Source organism: Danio aesculapii, chromosome 1 (genome assembly GCF_903798145.1).
Source record: "Danio aesculapii chromosome 1, fDanAes4.1, whole genome shotgun sequence".
Lineage (NCBI taxonomy): Eukaryota > Metazoa > Chordata > Actinopteri > Cypriniformes > Danionidae > Danio > Danio aesculapii.
Window position 1 is genome coordinate 50,282,177 of NC_079435.1, and position 27,439 is coordinate 50,309,615.

At 36.0% G+C, this 27,439-nt stretch overlaps 1 protein-coding gene and 1 pseudogene across 2 annotated transcripts in view; both read left to right on the forward strand.

Annotated features, from left to right (window-relative positions):
- LOC130232235 (dystrophin-like) overlaps positions 1-8,069 on the forward strand; it is a 56,004-nt gene extending 47,935 nt beyond the window's left edge. For both annotated transcript variants that reach the window (XM_056462015.1, XM_056462023.1), the window contains 4 exons: positions 2,496-2,653; positions 3,746-3,912; positions 7,705-7,816; positions 7,929-8,069. In XM_056462015.1, coding sequence (XP_056317990.1) covers positions 2,496-2,653; positions 3,746-3,912; positions 7,705-7,816; positions 7,929-8,069 — 578 coding nt within the window. The remainder of the gene's footprint in view (positions 1-2,495; positions 2,654-3,745; positions 3,913-7,704; positions 7,817-7,928) is intronic.
- Positions 8,070-17,831: 9,762 nt separating this feature from the next.
- Positions 17,832-27,010, forward strand: LOC130232263 (dystrophin-like; annotated as a pseudogene).
- The last annotated feature ends 429 nt before the right edge of the window (positions 27,011-27,439 follow it).

A 27,439-nucleotide genomic window follows, 5' to 3' on the forward strand; every position in this document is an offset into this window, starting at 1 on the left:
GTGGTATGTTGCTATTGTTTATTTGCTAATAGCACTGCTGTTAACTTTGCTGAAAAGCCTTGGAATTTGCTCAATCGGAGGATACAGCACACAGTATAGTGCAACAGCTGCTCGAAAAATAAATGTTTACACTCCTAGCAACCACTGGCATTTACATTTCTGACAAGTGTGTTAAAACGGTTCACAGTGATGATATAAACAAAAGTGCTGTAAAACTGAAGGCCATGTTTTCCCTATATTGCAGTTTTATTTATTCCCGTGATAGCAAAGCTTAATACACAGATGACCATTTTAGGTGGTCTTTCAAAAATCATTCTAATACATCAATCACTTATTATCAGTTATTATTGGTGCTTGGTAACTAGTAATGGTTATTTTTATCAATATTTAAACCAGTTGTGCTGCTGAAATCTTTGTATTTTTTAAGGATACTTTGGTTGTAAAGCAGTGTTTCCCAGCCCTGTTCCTGATGGCACACCAACAGTACACATTTTCAGCATTAGAAGGGACTCTAAAACCTGAAACGAAGGAGTCAGATAAGAGAGACATCCAAAATGTGTGCTGTTGGTGTGCCTCCAGGAACAGGGTTAGGAAACACTGATGTAAAGACTTAAAAAAAACTATGAATTTAAAGCTGTTTAAAGCGTAAAAAGGATTACAAATAGGATTATTTTGCAGGTATTTCAGTTCCCTTTTGATCAATGTAACGCATCTATGCTGAATAGATGGAAAAAAGCAGATTAAGTTAAACTGAGTTAATTCATTTAGCAAAACTAAGTGGATTGAACATAAAACAAAGTTTTCCTCCAAAAAAAAAAATGGTGATGTTTCTACTCATTTTAAATAAGTTGTTTGCAGCAAAAATCAATTAAACAAAAGCAAAGTTTTTGTTTAATTGCAAAGTATTGATGATGATGATAATAATAGATATTACTTGAGCACTTTTGATTGGTTGATTGATTGATTGGTTGATTGATTGATATATTTCTTATTTTATTATAGATATTTTTATATGTAATATTATTTTACAATGTTCATGTTTTACTGAATTGTTTTAGTAACATAATAATTGTAATAATTCCACAGGTTTGGCCACTAAATGTAAAAAAAAGTAATTTAAATGTTTGTTAAAATGCTTTTCTGCTTACCAAGCCTGGACATAAGGCCCGCTCACACTGTGCCATTTTTAATAATCCTGAACGATTGTAGCATGTCAGACTGCACAAAAATGGCTCCCATGAAACGATTTATAATTATTATTCTGTCCAATTACTTTTGGACCCTTAACAAGTGGGAGGCACATACGCAAACTGATATAATTCCTACACCATTCACCTGATTAAGATGTAAATACCACCAAATTAAAGCTGGCAGTCTGCCGTTAATGCACATTTTGTTTGCACAACTCTGTTTCTGTGGTTACACTCAGTAAACAGCGGAGAGTTCGGTGAGCCGATGACCTTCACGGCCACAATAATTTCTGTTGAGCACGTGAACACAATGGCAAATCGGCGCTGTTTAAGAACTTGTTCCACAGCGCTCAAATGTTTGGAGGTTTTTAAAATTTCAGTACCGATTGGTATCGAATTCCAGTATCATGAAGGGTACTATATTTCAGATGTTATAATAGGTCTACTTGAATTTAATTTGTAATTCTCTTATTATTGAAAAAAGTATTATTTGCATATAATATATTTTCACCTAAAATGTATTAGTTCTTTTTGTTTATTTTGTAAATAACGGAACAACAAAAAATACATTGAAATAAAGATACAAACTATACCAAATGAAATTTGTTACAAAAAGAGCATTTTTCCAACAAAATTAGGCTATACAAAGTGGTCAAAAAGTGTTTCAATGTTTCCTGTTGCTATTTTGGGTTTTTCATCTATTGTTTTTTTTTTTTTTTTTTTGTCTTATCTGGTAAGAATCTAAAGTAATTAATATTTCATTTTGTTAGTCGTTCTTTTTAAAAGATTGTTGCAGTTGTTGTAGCTACTAAATCATATTGACAGGAACAGAAATGAACCGATTCAGGTGTGCGTTTGAAACGTCAAAAAACGTGCAACCTTAAAAGGCTCTACAAACTATTAAAATAAAATGGTCTATTGTTGCACAAACGTGTGAGGATTTTAGTGACTTTTCCACATACAACATAATCTATTTTACCATTAATGACAATACTACCATTTACAAATTACTGTGGCACCACCACTGTTTTGGAGCCATAGTATCGCGATACTACCATAGTAGCGGTAACCCATGCAACTCTAGTATCATGACAACCCAAGTCCAAAGTACAACAGAAACAGTACATTTAAAAAGATGTATTTTTATATTTAAATATAAACTCAAATGCAGTGTATTCCTGTGATTTCAAACTGAAATTTTGGCATCACTACTTCAGTTACGTCATTCTTTGGAAATAATTCTAACATGCTGATTTGCTGTTGAAATAAATATAAATGTATGATATTCATAACTTCCTCTTGTAGTTTTATTTCGAGAGGTGGCCAGTGCCACAGGCTTCTGTGACCAGCGACGCCTCGGCCTCCTCCTGCACGATGCCATTCAGATCCCCAGGCAGCTTGGTGAAGTGGCGTCTTTCGGAGGGAGCAATATTGAGCCCAGTGTGCGCAGCTGCTTTCAGTTCGTAAGTAACCATGGGCTTGTTGCATTCATCAACAAATAAGCTACCGTATAGATTATACACTATTTTAGCATTTCTCTACACGTAATGTTAGTCTGTGTTAAATGCAACCCTGTTTTTCACAAGTTAATGCACTTTACACTACAGTTAGAGATGCATCTATCAACCAGGCATTTTTTTTTTAGTTTAGTTTCTTTTAATTCAGCCAATTACTGTTATGGACTTGCATACATACTGAACTGCAATGTTTTTATTCCAGAAATTGTGTAAACAGAGCTGTGCCACACAGGAATGACCGAACACCCACGCAAAAGCATAAGATTCTGCATTAACTTGAACAAATTTGATATGTTGACCTTTGCTCATTTCATATTTCCATGATTCCCTGATGCTTTCAGCGTTACATAAGAGGACTGTATGGAAATTTGTGTTTGGACAGTTTCCATCCTAGCTCATGTTTAGGCAATTCGCTTGGAGTTGTAGGATTTAAAATGTTGGACAAAATGAGCAGGATGTTTTTCTTTTTGTTTGTTTTTTACTTCATCTGTGAAAAACCTCTATCTATAGCTAAAATCAACATCTGTACTTAATGTTATATAGATGGGCTTCATTCTGTGTACTTGGGCTTCTGTTGATTTTAGTTTATGGACTATGGTTGAGTTTGAAAAATTCACTGGCAGAAGCTTACCAATCTTGATATTAGATTGAGGTCATGTCCACATGTACATAGGTATTTTTATAAACAGTTTTTCCCACTTTCACATGTGCTGTGGGTCACGGTGATCACTTGACGCAGAAGTATAAATCAGCCTTTAGTCTCTGATTTATCAGAGGTCATCACAGTGAAATGAACCACCAACTACTCTAAACTAAAGTCAAATCATGGATTCTTTTAATGTTATGTATTGAACTTATACAATTTAATCGAAATTATTATCTTTATGATCAGTTAAAATGAATTGTTTAAATAAAATTTGACAATCACTATTTAAATCTGTAGAAATCTATAATCAGAATCAAAATTAGGATCATCACTAGTCACAGTATGTTCAGCGTTTTCATCAGTTAACTGTTTTCTTTTGCTCTGATTTGAAGGCTAATAACAAACCGGAGTTAGAGGCTTCAGTCTTCCTGGACTGGATGCGTTTAGAACCTCAGTCGATGGTTTGGCTTCCTGTCCTTCACCGTGTAGCGGCCGCTGAGACAGCAAAGCACCAGGCTAAATGCAACATTTGTAAGGAATGTCCTATTATTGGCTTCAGGTATGGACCTTTTCTTCAGTACTATTCTTTCAGAGTGACTGATTTTGCCTCAAGTGCTTTAAAAGTCTCAGCACTTTTTTTGTACATTATTAAGCATTGCACCAAACTTCAAGGCAGACATTGAAAAAGATTAACTTTGTGTTTTGAAGCAGCATTGTGTTCATTTTCTTCTGTTAGACGGTTTATTGGTGGGAGAACACAGACATACTTTTAAAAGTTTTTATATATATATTTCACTTTAAAGGCAACATGACCGTGCTTATTTTCTTCCTGATTTTATTTGCTTTGTTTTTTTCATATACATTTTTTTTTTGGCTCAGGTCTGACTGACTTTTATTTGGATTTTTAAAAAAAAATCTTTCTAGTAGTGTTGTCATGATACTGGAGTTCGATAACATTCGGTACTGAAATTTTAAAAACGTCCATTTCCTGCTGACATTTGAGCGCTGTTGAGCATGTTCTTATGCTGTGTTCACACCAGACGTAGCATGTGCGAATAAATCACGCTATTTGCGCGTAAATAGACGCGTGAACATTTTGGGTTTACTTGCTGCTTTTACATGTCAAATTCACCTCACAATAGATATAGATTCGCATCATGGGCAGGGCTTCTGTCTGCCTGGTGACTCTAGCTATGTTGCTAAATGGCTACCATGGATTTTTTTTGAGATAGCAGCTGTGCTTTATGTTCATTAGGAAGGCTGAAAAACAGCGTAGATTTGTTCCGCGCCGTGTCTGAGTCTCCAGAATTTCCCCAGAAACTGTACCTGCATGATGTAAGCTTTCAGCTGTGCTTCAGACTGAGCTGAGCCAAGTTTGATGAGCTGTTGTCCAGTGATTGGTTCTCCTGACGTAACGCAAATGTCCTCTGAAGTTCAGATTTTCCAACTCGTGATTTGCCCGTTAAGTGCATCAAATGCGCAAAACGCTCAACTCGCACTGCTTCATTTATGCAAATTGTATTATTCTCACTGCCTCACTTGTACGAATCGCTCCGCTGGATGTCGATTTGCATCTTTTTATTGACTTAACATGTAAATCACTTGCGCTTGATGCTTCACATGTATCTGGTGTGAATGCACCATAAACAGTGCTGATTTGCCATTGTGTTCACATGATCAACAGAAATGGTTGTGATTGGCTGTGAAGGTCATTGGTTCAGCGAACTCACCGCTGTTTACCACAGATACAGGGACAATGGAGCGTTTTAAAGCCTTGAAGATCTGCTTGTATCTGTGGCCAATCAGTCATTTCTGTTGAGCATTTGAACATGATGGCAAATCAGCTCTGTCTAAGAACGTGGTCAACAGCGCTCAAATGTTCATGGGAAATGGACGTTTTTAAAATTTAAGTACCGAAGTGTATCGAATTCCAGTATTGTGACAACACTACTTTCTAGGCTGAGAAATTGCACATCTGTTGTCATTCATGAACAGATTTGAAATTCTCTTAGTAATATTATAGTTCATTTAATAAACTTTATATTCATTAATCATTTTAGGACGTTTTGTAAATATTTCCAGATATATTGAGCCACCATTCAAATTCTGTGTCCTGAACAAAACACTTGAATTTCCTTATTTAAAGCATACTTGAATTCCATTATGCTGCATTTTAGCACTTTAATGAGACAAAAAAATAAAAAGATTCACACAAACTGACAAAAAATGTCCTGAAGACATTTTCACTTTTTTATTTCAGTTTTTTTATTCATTACTTTTTTTGTGGTGAGAAATATTTTGGCAAACATTTTTGCTTGTTTTGTTCATTGCAGTCATGGATTGTAGTTTGACACTGTAATATGTGTTTCGTCCCTGTGGCTCTAGTTACATAAGCAGGAAAAGTTATTTGTTGGAAAGATGTTTTTCTGTTAAAAATAAACTTTTTTTTTCTTGATAATAATGTGCATCGGTACATTTTGCACAATATCAGTGGCATATATTAACAAGCAAACGTGGTCATAAAGGAACATGACCACAAAAAGTAATAAACAAATCAATCAGACTTACACAATTTACAATTGTCCCATGAAGTGCTTTGAAATGTGCATTTTTTTTATTCCATGTTTGACGTAATCTTAACAGAAACCTAAAGAGAGGGTGGGACATAGTGTAGCTCCTCCCCTTTTAAAAAAAACAGCTAATAGTGTTATGTTTTATCACTGCTCTGCCAGCGAGAGTGGTTGAGCTCAAGTGCATCAAACGAAAAGCAAATGAGAAGTGTCTTGAATGGGGCGGGGCTTGTCAGAAACTAGAGAGCATTTGATTGGTCAAGATTTGATGAGAAACGGAAGTATGAAGTGAGGTGGAAATAATGATTGATCCATTTAGGCAGAAGTGACAAAAGCTTTAGATGTTTATATTCAGGGCTTGACATTAACTTTTTTCATCACCAGCCAGTGTGGCTAGTAGTTTTTCAATATTACAACTAATTATTTCTCATTTTTCTTATTTCCTACTATTACAAATTTTAACTAATAAAAAAATTCAAAACAAGCTAAATATAGCTGTGTACAAAAAAAATAAATTTTAAAAAGAATTATTGTCATATATCTAAATCTATCTCCTATTAAATCAATGTGATTGTAAAGGATGATAATCAAACCTTAAATAAAAAAATAACTAAGCACAAGAAAGCAGGTGAAAAACATGTGCGATTAATGAAAGCATGATCACGTGTTAACGTTAGACCGATTAATGATCTGTTCTAACAAGGGTAAAAAGCGAAAGTGGCAACTGCTGCTGCTTACAAAAAGACGTTTTTAAAAAGAATCTGGAGCTCTTGAAAACAGCAGGACTGTGGGTGCACGAGCATAATTTTTGTCCAGTCTATTTCAAAGAAAAGCGATTGCGTTTGCAGGCACGTTGCTTCGCGCAAGGAAATGGTAGCGCGCAAGCTTTATAAACACTAGAGAGATTCACATTACCCATGCGTGCGATACTAAATCCCTCATCAGTTAGTGAAGAAAGAATGTGTCTCACCTCTCATTTGGTATTCACCTGCTTTCTTTTGTTCGTACGAACAGTTATTTTTTCAGTCATGCTGCTTCTCGATTAACTAAAACTTTAAAAAAATTTCAACCAGCCAGAGTTGCTAGTGAGAGCGGCTCTCTAACCTGCCACAGCTGAAATCTACCTGCATTTGGTGGGCTGGTGGTGTTATTGTCAAGCCCTGATTATATCAGTTTCCAAACATTGTCACTTTTTTTGTTGCACACTAGCTAGTAGATATCCTTAAAACTAACAAACTGAAACTAACATCAACATTTTTTTAATCTTTTATGCTCATAAGTCTATGGGTAAAAAAACAGCATCGTTGTAATTAAAATGCAATTGATTGCTGTGACGACAAATTGTGAAAAAATTATGATTTTTTTCTCATTTCTTCTTATCATAGTTGAAAAAAGTTGTGCTGCTTAATTCTTTAATGAACAGCACTTTTTTGTTATACATATTTCTTAGTTTCATTACGAATGTCTTTCACTATTGATCAATTACATGCGTATTTGCTAAGAAAAGTATACATTTTCCCACACCAAACTTTAGAATGTAGCGTAACGGCTAGGTTGGTAAACAATGATTGCTTTGTAATTAGAAGAACATTATGAAAATGTTTGTAAAATGCTGAGTATTGAGAGCAGGTTAAAGGAGGTAACAGCTCCACCTGGAGGATCAACACGCAACTACACCTTTCAGATATAAGATCTGTCTTGCATGTCTCTTCATGTGAAGTTTTGAGTGTTTTACCAACGACTTTAAACTTGATGTCATTGTTTGCGTCTGATCTCTACAGGTACCGAAGTTTAAAGCACTTTAACTATGATATCTGCCAAAGCTGCTTCTTTTCTGGCAGAGTGGCCAAAGGTCACAAGATGCAGTACCCTATGGTTGAATATTGCACACCGGTAAGTTGATTTGGGTCATTGTGTGATCTCCAGCGCATATTTATTTATTTGCATTACATTAAGAGAGTTTTATTCCAAAAGTGAAAGACTTTTTTGTGATCTTTTTCTTCAGACGACGTCAGGAGAGGATGTGAGAGACTTTGCCAAGGTGTTAAAGAACAAGTTCAGGACAAAGCGCTATTTTGCCAAGCACCCTCGCATGGGTTACCTTCCCGTCCAGACCATCCTTGAAGGAGACAACATGGAGACGTGAGAATAGTTTTGTGATTATTTCAGTGTGTGTATGTATGTGTGTGTGTGTGTTGCCGTCAGCTACTGATTTAAGTAGACAAGTGACAGCTGATATGGCTGTTTTTGCTCTGTCATTATATAAAGTACAGTGTACATCACACTGCTATTCCAGATACTATCAGTGTCAAACATGTTTTTAAAATAAGTCAGTCAGGCATAAGGATCTTATTGGCCACACACAGATCAGTGTTTGTAGTATTGTCATATTTATTAATACTTTATTTTATTTTAATTAGATTATTTTAGCATATTTTCAGGTTTCATTTTAAGTATATATAAAATAATAATTATGATAATTTCTTTAATAAAATCGTTTTTTGTAAGTGGGGACTGTACGATTTTCTTTTCATTTATTTAGAAATTTGTTTTTAGAATTTTTTTTTTTTTTAAGCAATACATACTTAAAGGGATGGTTCACGCCAAAAAAAAATTCTATCACCATTTACTCATTCTTCTCGTCATAAACCCATTTGAGTTCATTTTAATTACATATAAAATAATAATTTTAATAATTGCTTTAATAAAATACCAAGCAGTAGAGCGGTTTTAAACTTTAATAATCATAAAAATGAAGCAGCAAATCACATTAGAATGCTTGATGAAGGATCATATGACACTCAAAACTGAAGTAATGACTGCAAAAAATGAAGCCATCAGATAGAAAACGTATATATTTGAAATATGCTAAAATAGGAATAATATATTAATTCAGACGAATGCAGCCTTTAATGTGTTTTGATCAAATAAATGCAGTTTCTAGTGCGCACACAAGACTTTCAGAATTAAAAGCAATACTTGTTATTTTATGAACTTTTATTATTATTTTCTTATATTTAATAATAGTAACAAATGCTAATAGTCTTAGTTAACAATGACACATTTTGTAATGGTATGTTTACAACTTTCTTTTCAGGAAAAAGTGCTATGGATTATGCTGTAGAAACATAAAATCCAAAGACACAATTATCACTGATCAGGAGTGAACTTGTTAATCATACACGCTCAGAAATAAAGGAACAAAATCTGTCACTGGGGAGGTATCTTTTTAAAAGATACTTTTTCGTTCTTAACATGTATTTAAAGGTACATGTTAATACCTAAATAGTACAAAACTTTATCTCAAAGTACCTTAAAGGTACAAAATGTACCCTAATGCCTCGTTTCCACTGTGTGTTACAGTGGAAAGTATGGTTCGGTACGGTCACCTTTATCTGGCTTTGTGTCTCTGCTGCCGAATGGTGCCCTTTTAGTAGGTATAGTGTACGACAGAAAGCTGCAGTCGATGTCATTCTCGCTTGGTTCACATATCAAATAAGAAGCACTTATTACTAAATAAATGCTTCATATACATAAATGTTTATGAAAAAATGTTAATTACTAACCTTTCTATGGAAAGAATTTGATTATAGCTGCAGATCACTGACAATGCGAAATAGCCTACTGTAAAGACTAATTATATAAAATAAAAAAATAAAAAAACATATATGAACATATCCTGAGCAGTCTCTGAAATGTTACCAATTACACAAAAAAAACATACATTTAGGCCATATTTGGGTTCATAAACAATACAAAACATACAATCAGTGCAAACCTCTCATCTCAGCTCGACCATGGTTCGTTATTATATGTATATAGCATTAGGGTGTAATGTCTTGGCTGAAAATTTAAAAATGGCGCTTTCTGTGTTTTTATTCTTCTGGCTTGTGCAGGAGCTACTGACATTCCTCTATAAACCAATAGTATTAGCTGCATAGCTGCAGGTCTGGCTCCCGCCTTTTGATACACTTTTGGTGTGCTAGGTACCAAAAATGGTACCCAAAAAGTGGTACGGTACGGTTCACTTTTTGGTACCTTTTGACAGTGGAAATGGCCATAAAAGCGTACCGAGCTGTATTGTACCATTCCATACCATAGATATATACACTAGGTATCGCATATGGACCCTGAGCATGCGTCAATAGCGCTGCCACATTTGTACAGTGCTCCCAGGACGCACTTTTTGTGCTAAACAAGTATTGATGATAATACAGTCTTACTGCACTGACCATAGAGCAAATTAGCACCAAACCCGCACTTAAATACTAGGCTTATGCTAGTTTTGTTGAATAAAATCAGCAAACAATCTAAATGAAATATAACAAAAAGATGCTGCGGTGCCAGAAACTTGCATGATTGTCGGCTAAGTAAACGAGTCGTTCATAACGGATAATCATTCACAAACGAATCGCTCCCTCCAGAATAAGAAGTGAAAGCAGGAGAGGAGGTGTGTGTTTCAGTACACAGATTAGATCAAATTAAAAAGAGAGAGTGAATAATACATTTCCATACACATAAACACATGCTCTTTGTCAGCAATCCCTGTGCGGCCACTTATCCATCGTTGTAGAAAAGTGATATAAATTATAATTTTCATAATTTAAAAAAGCTATTTGCACACTGATCACTGGTAAAACATCCGATGATAGGTTTTATGCATATATATGTATCTCTGGCTCTAGATGGCCAGTCCTCTACTGCACCTTGGTCTCATAATAATTTCAAAAGAGCACCACCCTGTACTAAAATGGCAGCTCTATTGACGCATTCCTTATAATAGACAACAATAGCGTAGGCGACATCTAATGTAAATATCTATTGTACCGTACCACTCAGTGAAAACGGGCCATAAAGGTACTAATGTTCACCTGTAAAGTACAAAAGTGTACCTTTTGGAAAGATACAGCCCCAATGACAGCTTTTGTATCTTGATTTCTGAGAGTATAGATGCAGTGTGTGTGGTGAAAAAGTTGACTTATGGAATTTAAAGCACCTTCACTAACAATAAAAACGTTAATAAATAAAATAATTTTGGCCGCAGAAGTTGTGCAGCTTACAGTGCCATAAAAGTGGTAATTTCTTACCATAAAAGATGGTTAAAAAAATCTACAAAACTGAGATAAAGCGCTGTTCCATCTTACAAACTCCCTAATACAACATTTACACCAGCTTAAATGACATTCTCAAACAATATAGCCTTTAATATTCAATTTTTGGGCAGTTTACTTCTACATAAACTGTACTGAATGGTCAAATGGTAAACTGCAGGGTGCCTCCAAACCGGACAGAGATAACTTGCAAACAATTACTAACCTAAAACTGCAGGTGCAACAATTTTGCTTGTTCCCCCCTGCTGTATACAGTGCTCATTACTCGTCTTCACAGTACAAGTACTAGTGTTGTGGAATTATTTCTCCCCCTGTAAAAGTGGCAGCTGCAAATGTGTGCAGCCTGTCATTAAGTGCATACACGCATTATTCTTACAACGTTAATCCCCCCTTTTTTCATTTCAACCCGAATACACAACCAACAATGCTGAACTGAACTATTTCCTGAATCACTTTGACTGTAATGCAGATGTTATTGGCCACTGAAAATGCTTTTAGGGTTTAACTGTGTCATCATATCGGTGGGTTTGTGTGTTTGGTGCTTCTTAACAATCACGTCACCTTCATGCTTTCAGTGCATCTACTTGTCCTGTCCGTCATCTCATCTTTTTTTGTCTTGCAGTCCTGTTACACTGATCAACTTCTGGCCTGTTGACCATCCGTGAGTACTTGAGTACTTCCGCACTCCAACACACAACTATTTTCCAACACACACAAACATAAATATACAGTTGAAGTCAGAAGTTTTAGCCCTTCTAAATATTTTTCCCCAATTTCTGTTTTTTTTAACATATTTCTAAACACAATAGTTTTAATAACTCGTTTCTAATAACTGATTTCTTTAATCTTTGTCATGATGACATTAAATAGTATTTTACTAGATAGTTTACTAGTATTCAGGCTTAACTAGGTTAATTAGGCAAGAGTAATTAGGCAAATCATTGTATAACTATGGTTTGTTCTGTGGACAGTTGGAAGCAAATATAGCTTAAAGGGGCTAATAATATTGAAATGATTAAAATGATTGTAAAAATTTTCAAACTGCTTTTATTCTAGCTGAAATAAACCAAAATAAGACAAATAAGAAAAAATATTTAAGTAATTACTGTGAAAAGTTCCTTGCTCTGTTAAACATCGTTACTTATTTGTGAAACATCTAAACATATTTGTAAACGGAAAAAAAAAACACAAGAGGGCTAATAATTTTGACTTGAATTGTTTATCACATGATGCAAACATTTGTTGATTTATGCACAGGGATTATTAACATCACAGTTAAAATGTGAATTCTTAAAGATCGCTGCTTGTTTATATTTAATTTTTATGGTGGCAGATTAAATTAGTTCTGAGTTTAATTCTTAAATTATGTTTATTTTGAATGATGCTGTTGATGGAGATCAGGATCAGTGTCGTATTGGTCAGCAAACATGAATCACAGATTGTTATCTTTTGAAGTACACTTAAGTTTGAATCCTCTACAGATCTGGTTGAAATGATACACAAGTCTTCATGAAACACTCATCTTTCATTGTCAGCAGTGTGAGATGTTTTAGAGTGTGTGTCCATCTCATGGCTTCCACCATTCATCTGCGTGATTAACAGGAGACAGTGGTGTAGAGTATGTTAAATGCTCGTTTAAACAAGGGTTATCATTAATGTTGCTGTATCCTATGCTGTTAGATATGTTATAATTCCAAAATTTGGGGAATGTAAGATTCTTCTCCATTGTTTTGGAAATTTGTTAATGTTTTTTTTACTTAAAGGGTTAGTTCACCCAAAATTAAAATGTTGTCACCATTTACTGTTTTATGTTCTTTCTTCTAACCACAAAAGAAGATATTTTGAAAACTAGTGGAAATAAGTTATCATTGACTTCTGTAGTAATTGTTTTTCCTACTATGGATGCCAGTGGTTACTGGTTTTTTACAACATTGTTCAGAAAAAAGAAACCCATAAAGGTTTGGAACCACTTGAGGGTGAATGCATTTTTATTTTTGGATAAACTGTTCCTATAAGCGACAGTAAAGACATGTATAATCTTGTCAAATTCTACAATATAAAATATAAATATATAATGTTTATACTTTGTATTCACAGAAGAGTCCAGGAAACAAGTGTTTACAGAATAATATGTTGAAATGCTGTATTAAGAGTTATATCAACTTTAATACTCATAAAAAGGCTGCATGGTGGCTCAGTGGTTAGCACTGTAGCCTCACAGCAAGAAGGTCGCTAGTTTGAGTCCCGCTTGGGCCAGTTGCCGTTTCTGTGTGGGGTTTGCATGCTCTCCCCGTGTTCGTGTGGGTTTCCTCCGGGTGCTCCGGTTTCACCCACAGTCCAAAGACATGCGGCAAAGGTGAATTGGATGAACTAAATTGGCCGTAGTGCATGAGTGTGGTGTGAATGTGAGAGTGTATGGGTGTTTCCCAGTACTGGGTCGTGGCTGGAAGGCGATCCGCTGTGTAAAACATGCTGTGATAATTGGCGGTTCATTCTGCTGTGGTGATAAATAATTCTGCATGATAAATAAGGGACTAAGCCGAAGGAAAATGAATGAATGAATGAATAATAGTTTCTAGTGCTGCAAATCAGCACATTAGAATGCTTGATGAAGAATAATATGACACTGAAGACTGAAGTAATGACTGCAAAAAAATTAAGCCATCAGATGGAAAATGTATATTAAAAAAATATATATATGGTAAATAAAAACAATATTGTATTAGTTTAGATGAAAACAGCATGTAATGAGTTTTGATTAATGAGTGCAGTTCTAATGAGCTCACAAGACTTTGAGACATAAACAATTACAGTGTATTTGCCTACATTTGTTCACTATATATGCTGCTGAAAATGTCTCTAAAAGTTCTTTTGTTTGACCAAACTGAGCTGAATCATAAAGCTGCAGTAAACCATTTATCTTAAAGGGGACCTATTATGCAAAAATGACTTTTATATGGAGTTTAAACACAGTTGTGTGGCAGCAGTCTGTTAATATAACCAGCTTCTAATGGTAAAAATGTATAGTTTTTTTATAATCACATTTGATAAAAGCAAAAACACTTTGATTGACATTCTCCCTTTGTACTTGTCATCATAAAGGGAAAGCCCCGCCTACTAGTGATGATCTTTCCCTCTTTAGCATAGTCTTGTTTTTGAATCTACCAGTAAACTGACACACAGGCACTTGTAGCTCCGCCCTCTTTTAAAAAGAGCACAGTCTCATTTGAATTTAAAGCGACAGTCACCAAAAATGGCACAATTAAGATCAAAGCCTAAAAGAGGCAGTTTCAAAGAGCTATACAACTTTATTTGTGTTGATGTTTTGAGCGGAAGCATCACGTACACGCTCTAGGTCAGGGGTGGGCAAACTCGGTCCTGGAGGGCCAGTGTCCTGCACAGTTTAGCTCCAACAATAATCAAACAAACCTGAACATGCTAATCAGTGTTTTCAGGATCACTAGAAATCTAGGCAGGTGTGTTTGATTAGAGTTGGAGCTAAACTCTGGCAGGACACCGGCACCTCCAGGACCGAGTTTGCCCATCCCTGCTCTAGGGATATCAGAGACTTATTTTACATCTTGTAAAAAGGGTCCCCTTTAAGTGGTTATATGTCACCTATGAATAAAAACCAAAAACCAACATGATCCCTGTTTAATATCCTATATGTGATTTTATCAGGGTAGTGCCCATTCAACCCTTTTGAATAGTAATATTCAGACTTATAAATAGTTCCATGATAAGTTTATTAATGGGCACTGGTTTTATGAAGAACATTTAACGTCCTAATTTCCAATTGAACAAAGGCTTTTAATAGTTAGATCACTGATGTGAATTTGACTAAATGGTTTCTTGGGAGCAAAAGCAAAAGGATTCCTTGTGGAGATTTCTTTTTAAAAGTGTATGTTATTGATGTATTTGGTGTGTCATTTGTTTTCTGACCTTTGCTCTGTTCTGTCAATGTTCAGGCCTGCATCTTCCCCTCAACTCTCCCATGATGACAACCCACTCTCGCATCGAACAATTATGCTAAGCAGGTCAGTCTTTTTTTAACATGGGTATTTTGGTGTTACTATGTAACTGTTTATTTAAGAGGCCAGTCCTGCATCACATAACGGCCGGGGTAATGCAATGCTGTCAACCTTTTAAAGGAAACACTTCGCTCTCCTGTTATATCATGGATGATATTTTCTGTAGGTTTGACATTTTTATTTGAACAGAAATTTGACACTGGTTATGTCAGAATGAATGTGTATTTTATGTTCACGGCACAGTGATGTGTGTTACTCTTGCTTGCAGAGTTTAATAACAAAAAATTCATTTGGTTAATCTTATAAGGTTAGTTCACCCTGAAATGAAAATTCTATCATCATGCACTCGCGCTCTTGTCACTCCAAACCTTGTAAGAAATTAGTTTCATCTTCAGGAACACAAATGAAGGACATTTTTAATCAAATCTGAGAGAGTTTCTGTCTCTCCTTTAAAAGTATGTTCGCCCACAATGCTTTTTCAAAACTTGCTTAAAGTTATTCAGTTTTTTGAAGACACGTCAGGTCAAGTCACCTATTTCTGCAGTGATTTATACGATGCAGATTGTTATTAAAGCAATTTACAGAGATGAACATTCAGTACAATTAGTTTTATGAAGTTTCAAATAAGTTATAAGATAAAGCACATTAATTAAGCAGAATGAAAGTTTTATTTGAGTTAATTCAGTTCAATATGAATGCAATTGTTGAAGAATGATTCACTGTCGAGCAGCTCTACTGATCCAACCAATAAAGCCAGAGGAGACTTTGGTAAGGAACCAAAATTACACCAATTTGGAATATAAACCAGACTCTGTTGGGTGACCAGTGATCCTCTGACCATGAACCCTATACACTGTTTCCCCTGGGTTTACACTATTTACCTAAAAATGACAAATTTTAGGCCATCTTTCTCAAAATTTGCTAGCAATATTTGTGACATCTGTCTATAAAGACAGATTATAGGGAGATTTAGAGCAATACATTATATTATATGCAATTTAATGTGTACTAGTCTTATAGACTACATATTAATTACGTTGCATTTGTTCACCAAATTTCAGTCTTATGTAAATGATTTCTTTGCATTTGTTCACTAAATATCTTATATGTTAATAGATAAATAACAATGAGCTATTTTGGTTGTTCAATAAAAGAATAAAGTATAGATCTTTCTGTAGGAAGGAACATTTCCTGTTGTGATTTTGGTTGATCTGTAGAGACTTTGAATGAATATTTTTTTATGTGAATCCTTTCAAATTGTACAATTTTTATCAAAAGTAAGTTTTAGATTTTTGTCTTATATATTATTATTATTATTTATGTTTTTAATCTATGTATTATGTATTGCTGTTGAAGACTTTATTGATAAAATATAAAAATGATATTTATAAAATGTGCTAAACTTGATCCGTTTTTTTTTTTTTTTTTGCCATGACATAATCAGAGAAGCTGATATGGCAATAAACCCAAAACTTAGTACCTGGATGGGAGACCACATGGGAAAATTAGGTTGCTGTTGGAAGTGGTGTTATTGAGGCCAGCAGGAGGCGCTCAACTGTGGTCTGTGTGAGTCCTGATGCCCCAGTAAAGTGAAGGGGGGGCACCATACTGTCAGTGGGAGCTGTCTTTTGGATGAGACGTTAAACCTGACCTCTCTGTGGGTCAATCAAAATCCCATGGCACTTCTCTTAAAGAGTAGGGGGTGTAAACCCGGTGTCCTGGCCAATTTCCCTCTATCAGCCCTTACCCATCATGGCCTCCCAATCATCACCAATCACCATCCACTGAATTGGCTCTATAACTGTCTCTCCACTCCCCCTATAGCTGATTGTGGTGAGCACTGGTACTGTTGTCCTGTGGCTGCTGTCGCATCATCCAAGTGGATGCTGCATACTGGTGGTGGAGTGGAGAGACCTCCTCTCATGATTGGTAAAGTGATTGGGGTGTATGGCCATACTCGATAAATGCGCTATATACTTACTTACTATATTTGAATCTCAGAATCCTGCATGTCTCAAATATTTTGAATTTTGAACATTTCATTTTGTTTGAAAAAGCACCAACGAGAGCAGTTTGTTTGACTTAATTCAAAGGTTTTATAAGAATATAGAGACTTGATTTATGAAATTAGATGTAGATCTAAATTCTATCAGCTTACAGTGACTCAATTACTCCAATCAAGAAGCAAATGAGCAAATACTGTATATAAAAATACAATTTTGTCCGGTTTATACATGAATAATTGCACTTTTCTTTTTGCATGAATGATTGCTCATCAGATACTAACCAGAAGAAATGCTGAGACCATATGTGTTCAGAAACATTATCCAAACACACATTTAAAGGGATAGTCAGACAAAACTGAAAATGACCTCATCATTTAATCTTTTAATCATTTAATCTAATTAACTGTTGTTGTAAACCTTTATGAGTTTCTTTCTTCTGTTGATCACAAATTGCTGGTTGCTGTTAATATTACAGTAGGAAAAACAAACTATGGATGTTAGTAAGCATTAACTACAAGCATTCTTCAAAACATCTTCCTTTGTGTTCAACAGAAGAAAGAAACTCAAATAGGTTAAGACATTTTCGAGTGAACTACTCTTTAACGAATTCAGAAAGCACCAGATGGATGACAGAATTTTGTATTTATGGGTGAACTCATCATTTAAACACTAAAGCTGTGTGAATTTACTGACATAAATGAATGCAACTGCATGAGCTGTTCATGAATGAATACAGAATGACATTGTGTTTCCACAGGCTAGCTGAAATGGAGAACCGAAATGGCTCGTATGTGAATGACAATGTATCGCCCAATGAAAGCATGTGAGCTTGCAACTCCTTTACAACCTACCAGACAATGAATTATAATAAATTGTGCTGTCATGTGAAAGACGCTACTTACAATAGCTGATGCATACATTTAACTGCTTATGGTTGCATAAAATCCATGCAAATGTAGAGCAACTTATCATATCCTCCAAAAAAGAATGATTATCAACTCACCCTCATGCCATTTCACATTAAGTTTCATTTTCGGTTGATTAAAGCATTTCTCAAATCAGCTCTCTCCACTCGAGTGGCAGAAATCGGTGATAAACCCATTATAATATTCCCAGATTTAATACAAATAAAAAGCTTACGAGTAAATGCTCTTATGCTGCAGTTTTTGTGGTATTAAAACAATAGGATTGCTTTCAGACCAGCTTACAGCTCACAAGCCGACTGAGCTGGTGTATTTTTCAGTCATTAAGAGTTTAAAGCAGCAAATGTTAATTGAAATCTTGAGCACTCACTGTATGTAGTGAACTGGAATGGAAATGAGCAATTCCAGCCTTATGGATTTGACATTTGCTGTAAAAACTAAAAACAGAAATTCACAGAGAAAGTATACGTTAACATTATATCAAAACATCAGTTTATATTTTCTAAAACAACTAACCATGGAGTTAAGGGATCAGAGAAATATCAATCTGTAAACATACACTCAATGGCCACTTTATTAGGTACACCTGTCTTACTGCTCGTTAGCGGCAATTTTCTAATCAGCCAATCATATAGATGATCTGCTGCAGTTCAAACCGAGCATCAGAATGGGGAAGAAAGGTCATTTAAGTGACTTTGAACATGGCATGATTGTTGGTGCCAGGCGGGCTGGTCTGAATATTTCAGAAACTGCTGATCTACTGGGATTTTTTGCACAACCATTTCTAGGGTTTATCGAGAATAGTCCGAAAAAGAGAAAATATCCAGTGAGCGGCAGTTCTGTGGGCGTAAATGCCTTGTTGATGTCAGAGGAGAATGGCCAGACTGGTTCGAGCGATAGAAAGGCAACAGTAACTCAAATAACCACTCGTTACAACCGAGGTATGCAGAAGAGCATCTCTGAATGCACAACATGTCCAACCTTGAAGCGGATCGGCTACAGCAAACGAAGAACACCGGGTGCCACTCCCTTCAGCTAAAAACAGGAAACGAGGCTACAATTCACACAGGCTCACCAAAATTGGACACTAGAAGATTGGAAAAATGTTGCCTGGTCTAATAAGTCTTGATTTCTGCTGCAACATTCGGATGGTAGGGTCAGAATGTGGCGTCAACAACATGAAAGCATGGATCTATCCTGCCCTGTATCAATAGTTCAGGCTGGTGGCGGTGGTGTAATGGTGTGGGAGATATTTTCTTGGCACACTTTAGGCCCATTAGTACCAACTGAGCATTGTGTCAACACCACAGCTTACCAGAGTATTGTTGCTGACCATGTCCCTCCCTTTATGACCACAGTGTACCCATCTTCTGATAGCTACTTCCAGCAGGATAATGTGCCATGTCATAAAGCGTGAATCATCTCAGACTGGTTTCTTGAACATGATAATGAGTTTTACTCAAATGGCCTCAAATGGCCTCCACAGTCACCAGATCACAATCCAATTTAGCACCTTTGGGATGTGGTGGAATGGGAGATTTGCATCATGGATGTGCAGCTGACAAATCTGCAGCAACTCTGTGATGCCAGCATGTCAATATGGACCAAAATATCTGAGGAATATTTTCAGCAGCTTGTTCAATCTATACCATGAATGATTAAGGTAGTTCTGAAGGCAAACAATGGGGTCCAACCCGGTTTTAGTAGGGTGTACCTATAAAGTGGCCAGTGAGTGTATTCTATATATTAAATGAGGAAAATAAACATGTGTTATGCATGAGACCAAATAAGTATGCAAGTTTGCAGTACACAACATACTTTGTAGAAATTCTGTGAATTAAACTGCACAACCCCCCAAAAATGCTAATCAAAAGGAAAAGAGTTGGCTCTATAGAACAAAACCAATTGATTTGACTTTATTTTGCAATTTTATTACAGCTTCGTTATGAATGTGACGGATGTGAAATTGGCACTTGTGTAAATCAAATATAATTGTTTGAAAACACTGACAGAGACATTTTGAGTATTTCTGCAGTACTGGGTTTCGCTATTTTGGTGAAAACTCTTTTTTTTCATGTCAAGGTTGACATTTTCATAGAATTGCTCTTGTGCTGATAATGTTATGGTTGTTATTGTAGGGATGATGAGCATCTGCTGATCCAGCACTACTGCCAGAGTCTGAATCAAGGCTCCCCTCTCAGCCAGCCGCAGAGCCCCGCTCAGATCCTCATCTCAATGGAGACTGAAGAGAAGGGAGAGCTGGAGAGAGTGCTCAATGATCTGGAGCAGGAAAACAGGTCTGATTGCTTGACCACTTCCTTTACAATTACAGCGATTGGATTTTGAATGAAGGGAGCCTGCCTGCTTTCTGTCTGCAATGTTTGAGTTAGAGCTGAATTCTCAGAAAGTCTTATTTGCTTGCGTAGCAATTGAATAAAGAAATTGCATCTTTTATTTAGTGGCATGCTGTAGGTCGCCATCTGAAAATGTTTTCTGCGGAATGCCTTGCTCAATGTAAATACATACAATCAAATACAACCCGACACATTTTTGTCACTTAATTTATATATATATATATATATATATATATATATATACATATATATATATATATATATATATATATATATATATATATATACAAACAAAAAATAACAACCTGCTGCGCCCACCGGCCCTGCACGCACTGTTTGATGTGTAATGAGAACAACCGAGTTAACGATAATAACTGTGATGTGTTCTCACAGGTGGTGTCTGATATTGCATAGATGATATTGACATATAACTTATTATTTGCATACGTCATCTTAATAGCAATAACGGTCTTTTATGAGCTGCAATATTAGTTTGATCATAGTGAATGCGTGCTCTTTTGCGATGGTGTAAGCATTGTGTGCATGACTGACAACATCGTGACGATTAAATTAAGGATTAAATAACGTTAGAAAATTTCGTGCTTAAAATGTGTAGATGTGGCAAACACTGTTGGTGGGACTGAAAACTAAGATTTTCATAGTGAACTTTAACCCACTGGAAGTCTTTTATCCACTTGTCAAAAAGTGTAAATGGGGGATTAACATTCACCACATGATCACAAACAAAATCTGTCAGTGTCATTTTCATTTTCTCGTATCCAGACCTTTACATTTTCGCAGTTGTAGCTCCCTGTCACCTGAACTGAGTAATTGACAGTTGATATTAACCAATCCATTCGCGTTCAGTTCTAGAGCAGTGGGTCAATAAGAAGAGCTTGAAGGCGGGGCAAGCATTCCAGGATTTGTTTACTCCAGCAATTTGACATGTCAACTGTTTTAAACCATTCCTGAGCGGTGTGTTTGGTGCAAATATGCATTCTGGGTGAATGTCTCCTTAATACGCGCATGTGGTGAACATTTTGCAGTGAAAACTGTCACACGGCAACAGTTTTGCACTTACACCAATGCTCTCAAATATATTTTGGTTGTATAGATAAAATTTTGGGCGCATATGCGACCAAAACTGTTGCAATTTCGAGCCCTGCAGTTACTTGCCTAATTAACCTAACTTGCCTAGTTAACCTAGTTAAACTTTTAACCTGAATTCTAGTATCTTGCAAAATAACTAGTAAAATATAATGCACTGTCATCATGACAAAGAGAAAAAAAGATTTTAGTAATTAGTTATTAAAATTAATATGTTTAAAATGTGTTTAAAAAGCTCTCCGTTAAACAGACCTTTTTTTCTGAAAGGATAAAAATTTCACAGGAGGGATACTTTCTATATAAACTCCAGCTGCATTTTATCATATGAAATTGTCTCAGTTTTTGTTTGTGCTATAGATCAGTGGTCCTCAAATATTTCAAACTAAGTGTCCTGAATCAGTCCATTCAAGCACTACCTAGCACACGACTCTTCCCACACTGCTGAGTCAAGAACGTGGGCTACACATCAGAGTCTAATATTACTCATAGCCGGCTATAATAAAATCATGAATAGATGAGAAAAAGACTTCAGAGATTACGAGCAATAATAACATGGTCATACAGCGTGCTGGAGATTGTATATACTGAGATTACGAGCTGTACTAACAAGTTCATGCAGGTATTGTAGGTTGTATAGATGGAGATTACAAGTGATAATAACGTCTTCATGCAACATGCCATAGTTTGTATGAATGTAGATCAGTGTTTCCCAACCCTGGTCCCTGAAGGCACACCAACAGTACACATTTTTAACCTCCCCTAATCAAACACACCTGAATCAACTTATCATAACATCAGAAGAGACTCCAACACCTGAAGTTAATGGGTCAGAAAAGGGAGACATCTAAAATATGTACTGTTGGTGTGCCTCCAGGAACAGGGTTGGGAAACACTGATGTAGATTATAAGCAATATATCGCACCATAGTTAGTATAGATGGAGATTATGAGCGATAATAATGTCTTCATGCAGCACACCGTAGTTTGCGTAGACGGATTACAAGTGATAATAACGTGTTCATGCAGCGTGCCGCAGTTTGTATAGATGGAAATTGAGTGATAATAACGTGCTTATGTAGTGCATTTAAGTTTGTTTAGATGTAGGTTACGAGCGGTAATAGCGTTTATGCTGCTCGCCATAGTTTGCATAGACCGAGTACAAGCAATAATAACGTGTTAATGCAACATGCCGCAGTTTGTATAATGACCTTACAAGCAATAATAACATATTCTTGCAGAGCACCACAATTTGTATAGATTGAGATTACGAGTCATAATAACATTTTCATGCATCGCACCGTAGTTGTATAGACGGATATTATGAGCGATAATAACATCTTCATGCTGTTCGCCATAGTTTGTAAACATAGGGATTACGAGCGATAATAAGGTGTTCATGCATGCTTGTCGTAGTTTGGATAGATGGATATTGAGTAATAATAACATGTCATGCAGCGCACCGCAGTAGTTTGTATAGACGGAGATTATGAGTGATAATAACGTGTTCATGCAGCGTGCCGTAGTTTGTATAGATGGAGATTATGAATGATAATAACATGTTTATGTAGCGTGCTGTAGTTTGTATAGATGGAGATTGAGCAATAATTACGAGTTTATGCAGTTTCCGTAGTTTGTATAAATGGAGATTATGAATGATATAACATTTTATGTAGCGTGCCATAGTTTGTATAGATGGAGATTATGAATGATAATAACATATTTATGTAGCGTGCCGTAGTTTGTATAGATGGAGATTATGAGCGATAATTACGTGTTTATGCAGCGTGCTGTAGTTTGTATAGATGGAGATGAGCGATAATTATGAGTTTATGCAGTTTTCCGTAGTTTGTATAGATGGAGATTATGAATGACAATAACATGTTTAGTAGCGGCCGTAGTTTGTATAGATGGAGATTATGAATGATAATAACATATTTATGTAGCGTGCTGTAGTTTGTATAGATGGAGATTGAGCGATAATTACGTGTTTATGCAGCGTGCTGTAGTTTGTATAGATGGAGATTGAGCGATAATTACGTGTTTATGCAGCGTGCTGTAGTTTGTATAGATGGAGATTGAGCGATAATTACGTGTTTATGCAGCGTGCTGTAGTTTGTATAGATGGAGATTGAGCGATAATTACGTGTTTATGCAGCGTGCTGTAGTTTGTATAGATGGAGATTGAGCAATAATTACGTGTTTATGCGGCGTGCTGTAGTTTGTATAGATGGAGATTGAGCAATAATTACGTGTTTATGCGGCGTGCTGTAGTTTTTATAGATGGAGATTGAGCGATAATTACGTGTTTATGCGGCGTGCTGTAGTTTGTATAGATGGAGATTGAGCGATAATTACGTGTTTATGCAGCGTGCTGTAGTTTGTATAGATGGAGATTGAGCAATAATTACGAGTTTATGCAGTTTCCGTAGTTTGTATAGATGGAGATTATGAGTGATAATAACATGTTTATGCAGCGTGCGTAGTTTGTATAGATGGAGATTGAGCGATAATACGTGTTTATGCGGCGTGCTGTAGTTTTTATAGATAGAGATTGAGCGATTATTACGTGTTTTGCAGCGTGCCGTAGTTTGTATAGATGAGATTGAGCAATATTTACGAGTTTATGCAGTTTCCGTAGTTTGTATAGATGGAGATTATGAGTGATAATAACGTGTTTATGCAGCGTGCTGTAGTTTGTATAGATGGAGATTGAGCAATAATTACGTGTTTTTGCAGTGTGTCATAGTTGAAGATGGAGATTATGAGAATATACATGTTCATGCAGGGCATTGTAGTTTGTATAAGACAGAGATTATGAGTGATAATAACACGTTCATGCAGCGTGCCATAGTTTGAATAGATGGAGAATATGAGCGATAATAACATCTTCATGCTGTTCGCCATAGTTTGTAAACATAGAGATTATGAGTGATAATACGTGTTCATGCATGTTTGCTGTAGTTTGTATAAATGTAGATTGATCGATAATTACGTGTTTATGCAGCATGCCATAGTTCGAATAGATGAAGAATATGAGTGATAATGCATTCATGCAGCTCACGTGAATAGATGGAGATTATGAGTGATAATAACATGTTCATGCAGCGTGTCGCAGTTGAATAGATGGAGATTGAGTAATAATAATGTTCATGCAGCGCACCGTAGTTTGTATAGACAGAGATTCTGAGTGATAATACTGTTCATGCAGCTCGTCATAGTTTGTATAAACTGAGATTGAGTCATAAAGTCTTCATGCAGCGTGCCGTAGTTTGTATAGACAGTGATTATGAGCGATAATAACATCTTCATGCTGTTCGCCATAGTTTGTACATGGAGATTACAAGCATAATAGCGTGTTCATGCATGCTTGCTGCAGTTTGTATAGATGGAGATTGAGCGATAATGTGTTCATGCAGCATGCTGTAGATTGTATAGATGGAGATTACGAGCAATAATAACATGTTCATGAAGCGCACTGTAGCATAGACATATAGTTATGAGCGATAATAGTGTTCATGCAGCGCATTGTATATTTATACATGGAGATTATAAGCGATATAAACGTTTCATGCAGCATGGTGGTGTTTCTAAAATGGAGATTACTAATAATTGTATGAGTTCATGCAGCATGCCACAGTTTATGTAGACTGGAGATTATGAGCGATATAACATGTTCATGCAGCGAGCCATAGTTTGTATAGATTGAGATCATAAGCGATAATAACATGTTCATGCAGCGAGCCATAGTTTGTATAGACTGAAATTATAAGAGATAATAACATTTCATGCAGCGAGCCATAGTTTGTATAGACTGAATTATAAGAGATAATAACATGTTCATGCAGCGAGCCATAGTTTGTATAGACAGATATTAGGGATGGGGTATCGTAAGGTTTTAACAGTATAACTACTTTTATCAATACCACTATCGGTTTCGGTACTTTACGGTTCTCTTATCTGTACTTTTTGTAGTTTTTTATTTTACAGAATTAACAACACTTTGTTTTATTATTACGTTTTTAATGTAAAATAAAAAAACCAATAATTGTAAAACAAATAAATAAAAGATTTTCTGTAAAAGAATGTAAAATGGTTTGAAGGAAAATGACTCTCAGTTTTAACCATTGTTCTGGAGAAAAATCAACAAATTTTCCTTTCTGGCAGAAGTCTGGACCTTTATTGGTTTTTTGTGCTCCCTGCAGTTGAAAATACCCCTCTTTGAGTTGCAAAATGCAGTTAAATGAAATAATGTTTGTGATTTTTCATTAACGCATTCATATAAATGAGTTAACAGTGTTTTGGGAGTTAACTGTGTTTTTAAAACAGTTTTGGAGCAACTTGCAATGTAAAAATAGCTTTCTTAATAAGCGAGTTTATTATAGGCTACATTTTAAAAACATGATGTAAACGCATTTTAATGTTTAAGATTTGTTTGGCTACTGCAGAAAAAAGTACTGCTTTCATCATTGTAACCTGTGCGCGTTTATTTAACTATTAACTTATGCTAATTTAGGTGATTGACTGCTGGCATAACGATGTGGATGATGTACCGTTACCGTTACAAAACGTTACCGTCAAAAACTTTTCATCTGTCGTTCGCAGTTCATGCACTTTTGAAAGAGACTTTCACTTAGCCAGATTGCTTCCGTTTCTGCTTTATACAAGAAACAGCTTGTTGCGTTTGTTGCAGCGGGCATTGTCGCTGTCCACTCTGGAAAAATAACCCATTTGGTTCACTCCGAAAGCTCTGTGTGTGCAAGTCTGTATCGCGAGCTATGTGTGTGCGCGCGCTTAGCGTGAGCCTCCGCTGAATGCGGGTTTCATAATTGACGCGCTCGCTGGAAACACCAGCAATTTTCATGTAAGATTGCCACTGTGCAGACGAGGTTGGTCAGTTAAATTATGCAACTGTAATAATGTTTACTCAGCAATAATTGTCCAGTTATTGATAGCAGACCTTAACATCAGAGCTATTCGATACTTCGGTCTTTTATAATTTAGCACCAATACCGATAAGTACTGAGTTTCGGTACCCATCCCTAGCGATAATAGTGTTCAGGCAGGGCCTGAATATTGTATACATGGAGATCATGAGCAATAATAACTTTTTCATGTAGTATGCCACAGCTTGTATAGCAGGAGATTGAGTGTTAATAAAGCATTCATCCAGTGCACCATAGTTTGTATAGACGGAGATTGAGAGCCTGGTTTCCACTCCTAAAATTTGTAATGTGTTTACAGGAAACTGCAAGCGGAGTACGATCGTCTGAAAAAGGCACGATCACAAGGGTCTGTCACCGTTGCCTTCACCTCCACAGATGCTTCCGGTGTCGCCTCAGAGTCCACGTGACGCAGACTGATCGCAGAGGCCAAAACTACTGCGGCAACACAAGGGACGATTGGAGGCAAGAATGCAGATCCTGGAGGATCACAACAAGCAGCTGGAACGCAGCTTACACGCCTAAGACAGTTACTCGAGCAGGTGGGTGGCGCATATCCTTAAGATTTTAATCGTGTTTATGCTCACTGGCAATGAATAACTACTTTTGGAAAGGATTGAGAGTAAATCTCTGTGGATTGCGCACCAAGGCATCTTTTAGCGGCGGAATGACACTTTTTCACGTGCTTCCTTTTAACTGTTTGATAGAAGAAAAGAAATATTTGAAATGATATATTTTATGTCAATATTTGCCTTTCAATGTTTGTCATATTTATATTTATTTAGTTTAAACATGAATTTTTGGTGTTTTGTTTTGTCTTATATTTAAATGCGAGCATCATAAAAGTATGGAAAATGTAAGCCGGAAGAATGAAAGTCAGTCGGACACAACATTTTTAACTACTTGTATTTTTTGATGATGGATTATTGTTTTATAATGAAGTTCATTTAATATAATTCTTTAATCTTAATTTGATGCATTTTCTGTTGGTAAATTACCTGTTGGGGCTGTATGGTGGCTCAGTGGTAGCACTGTCGCCTCACAG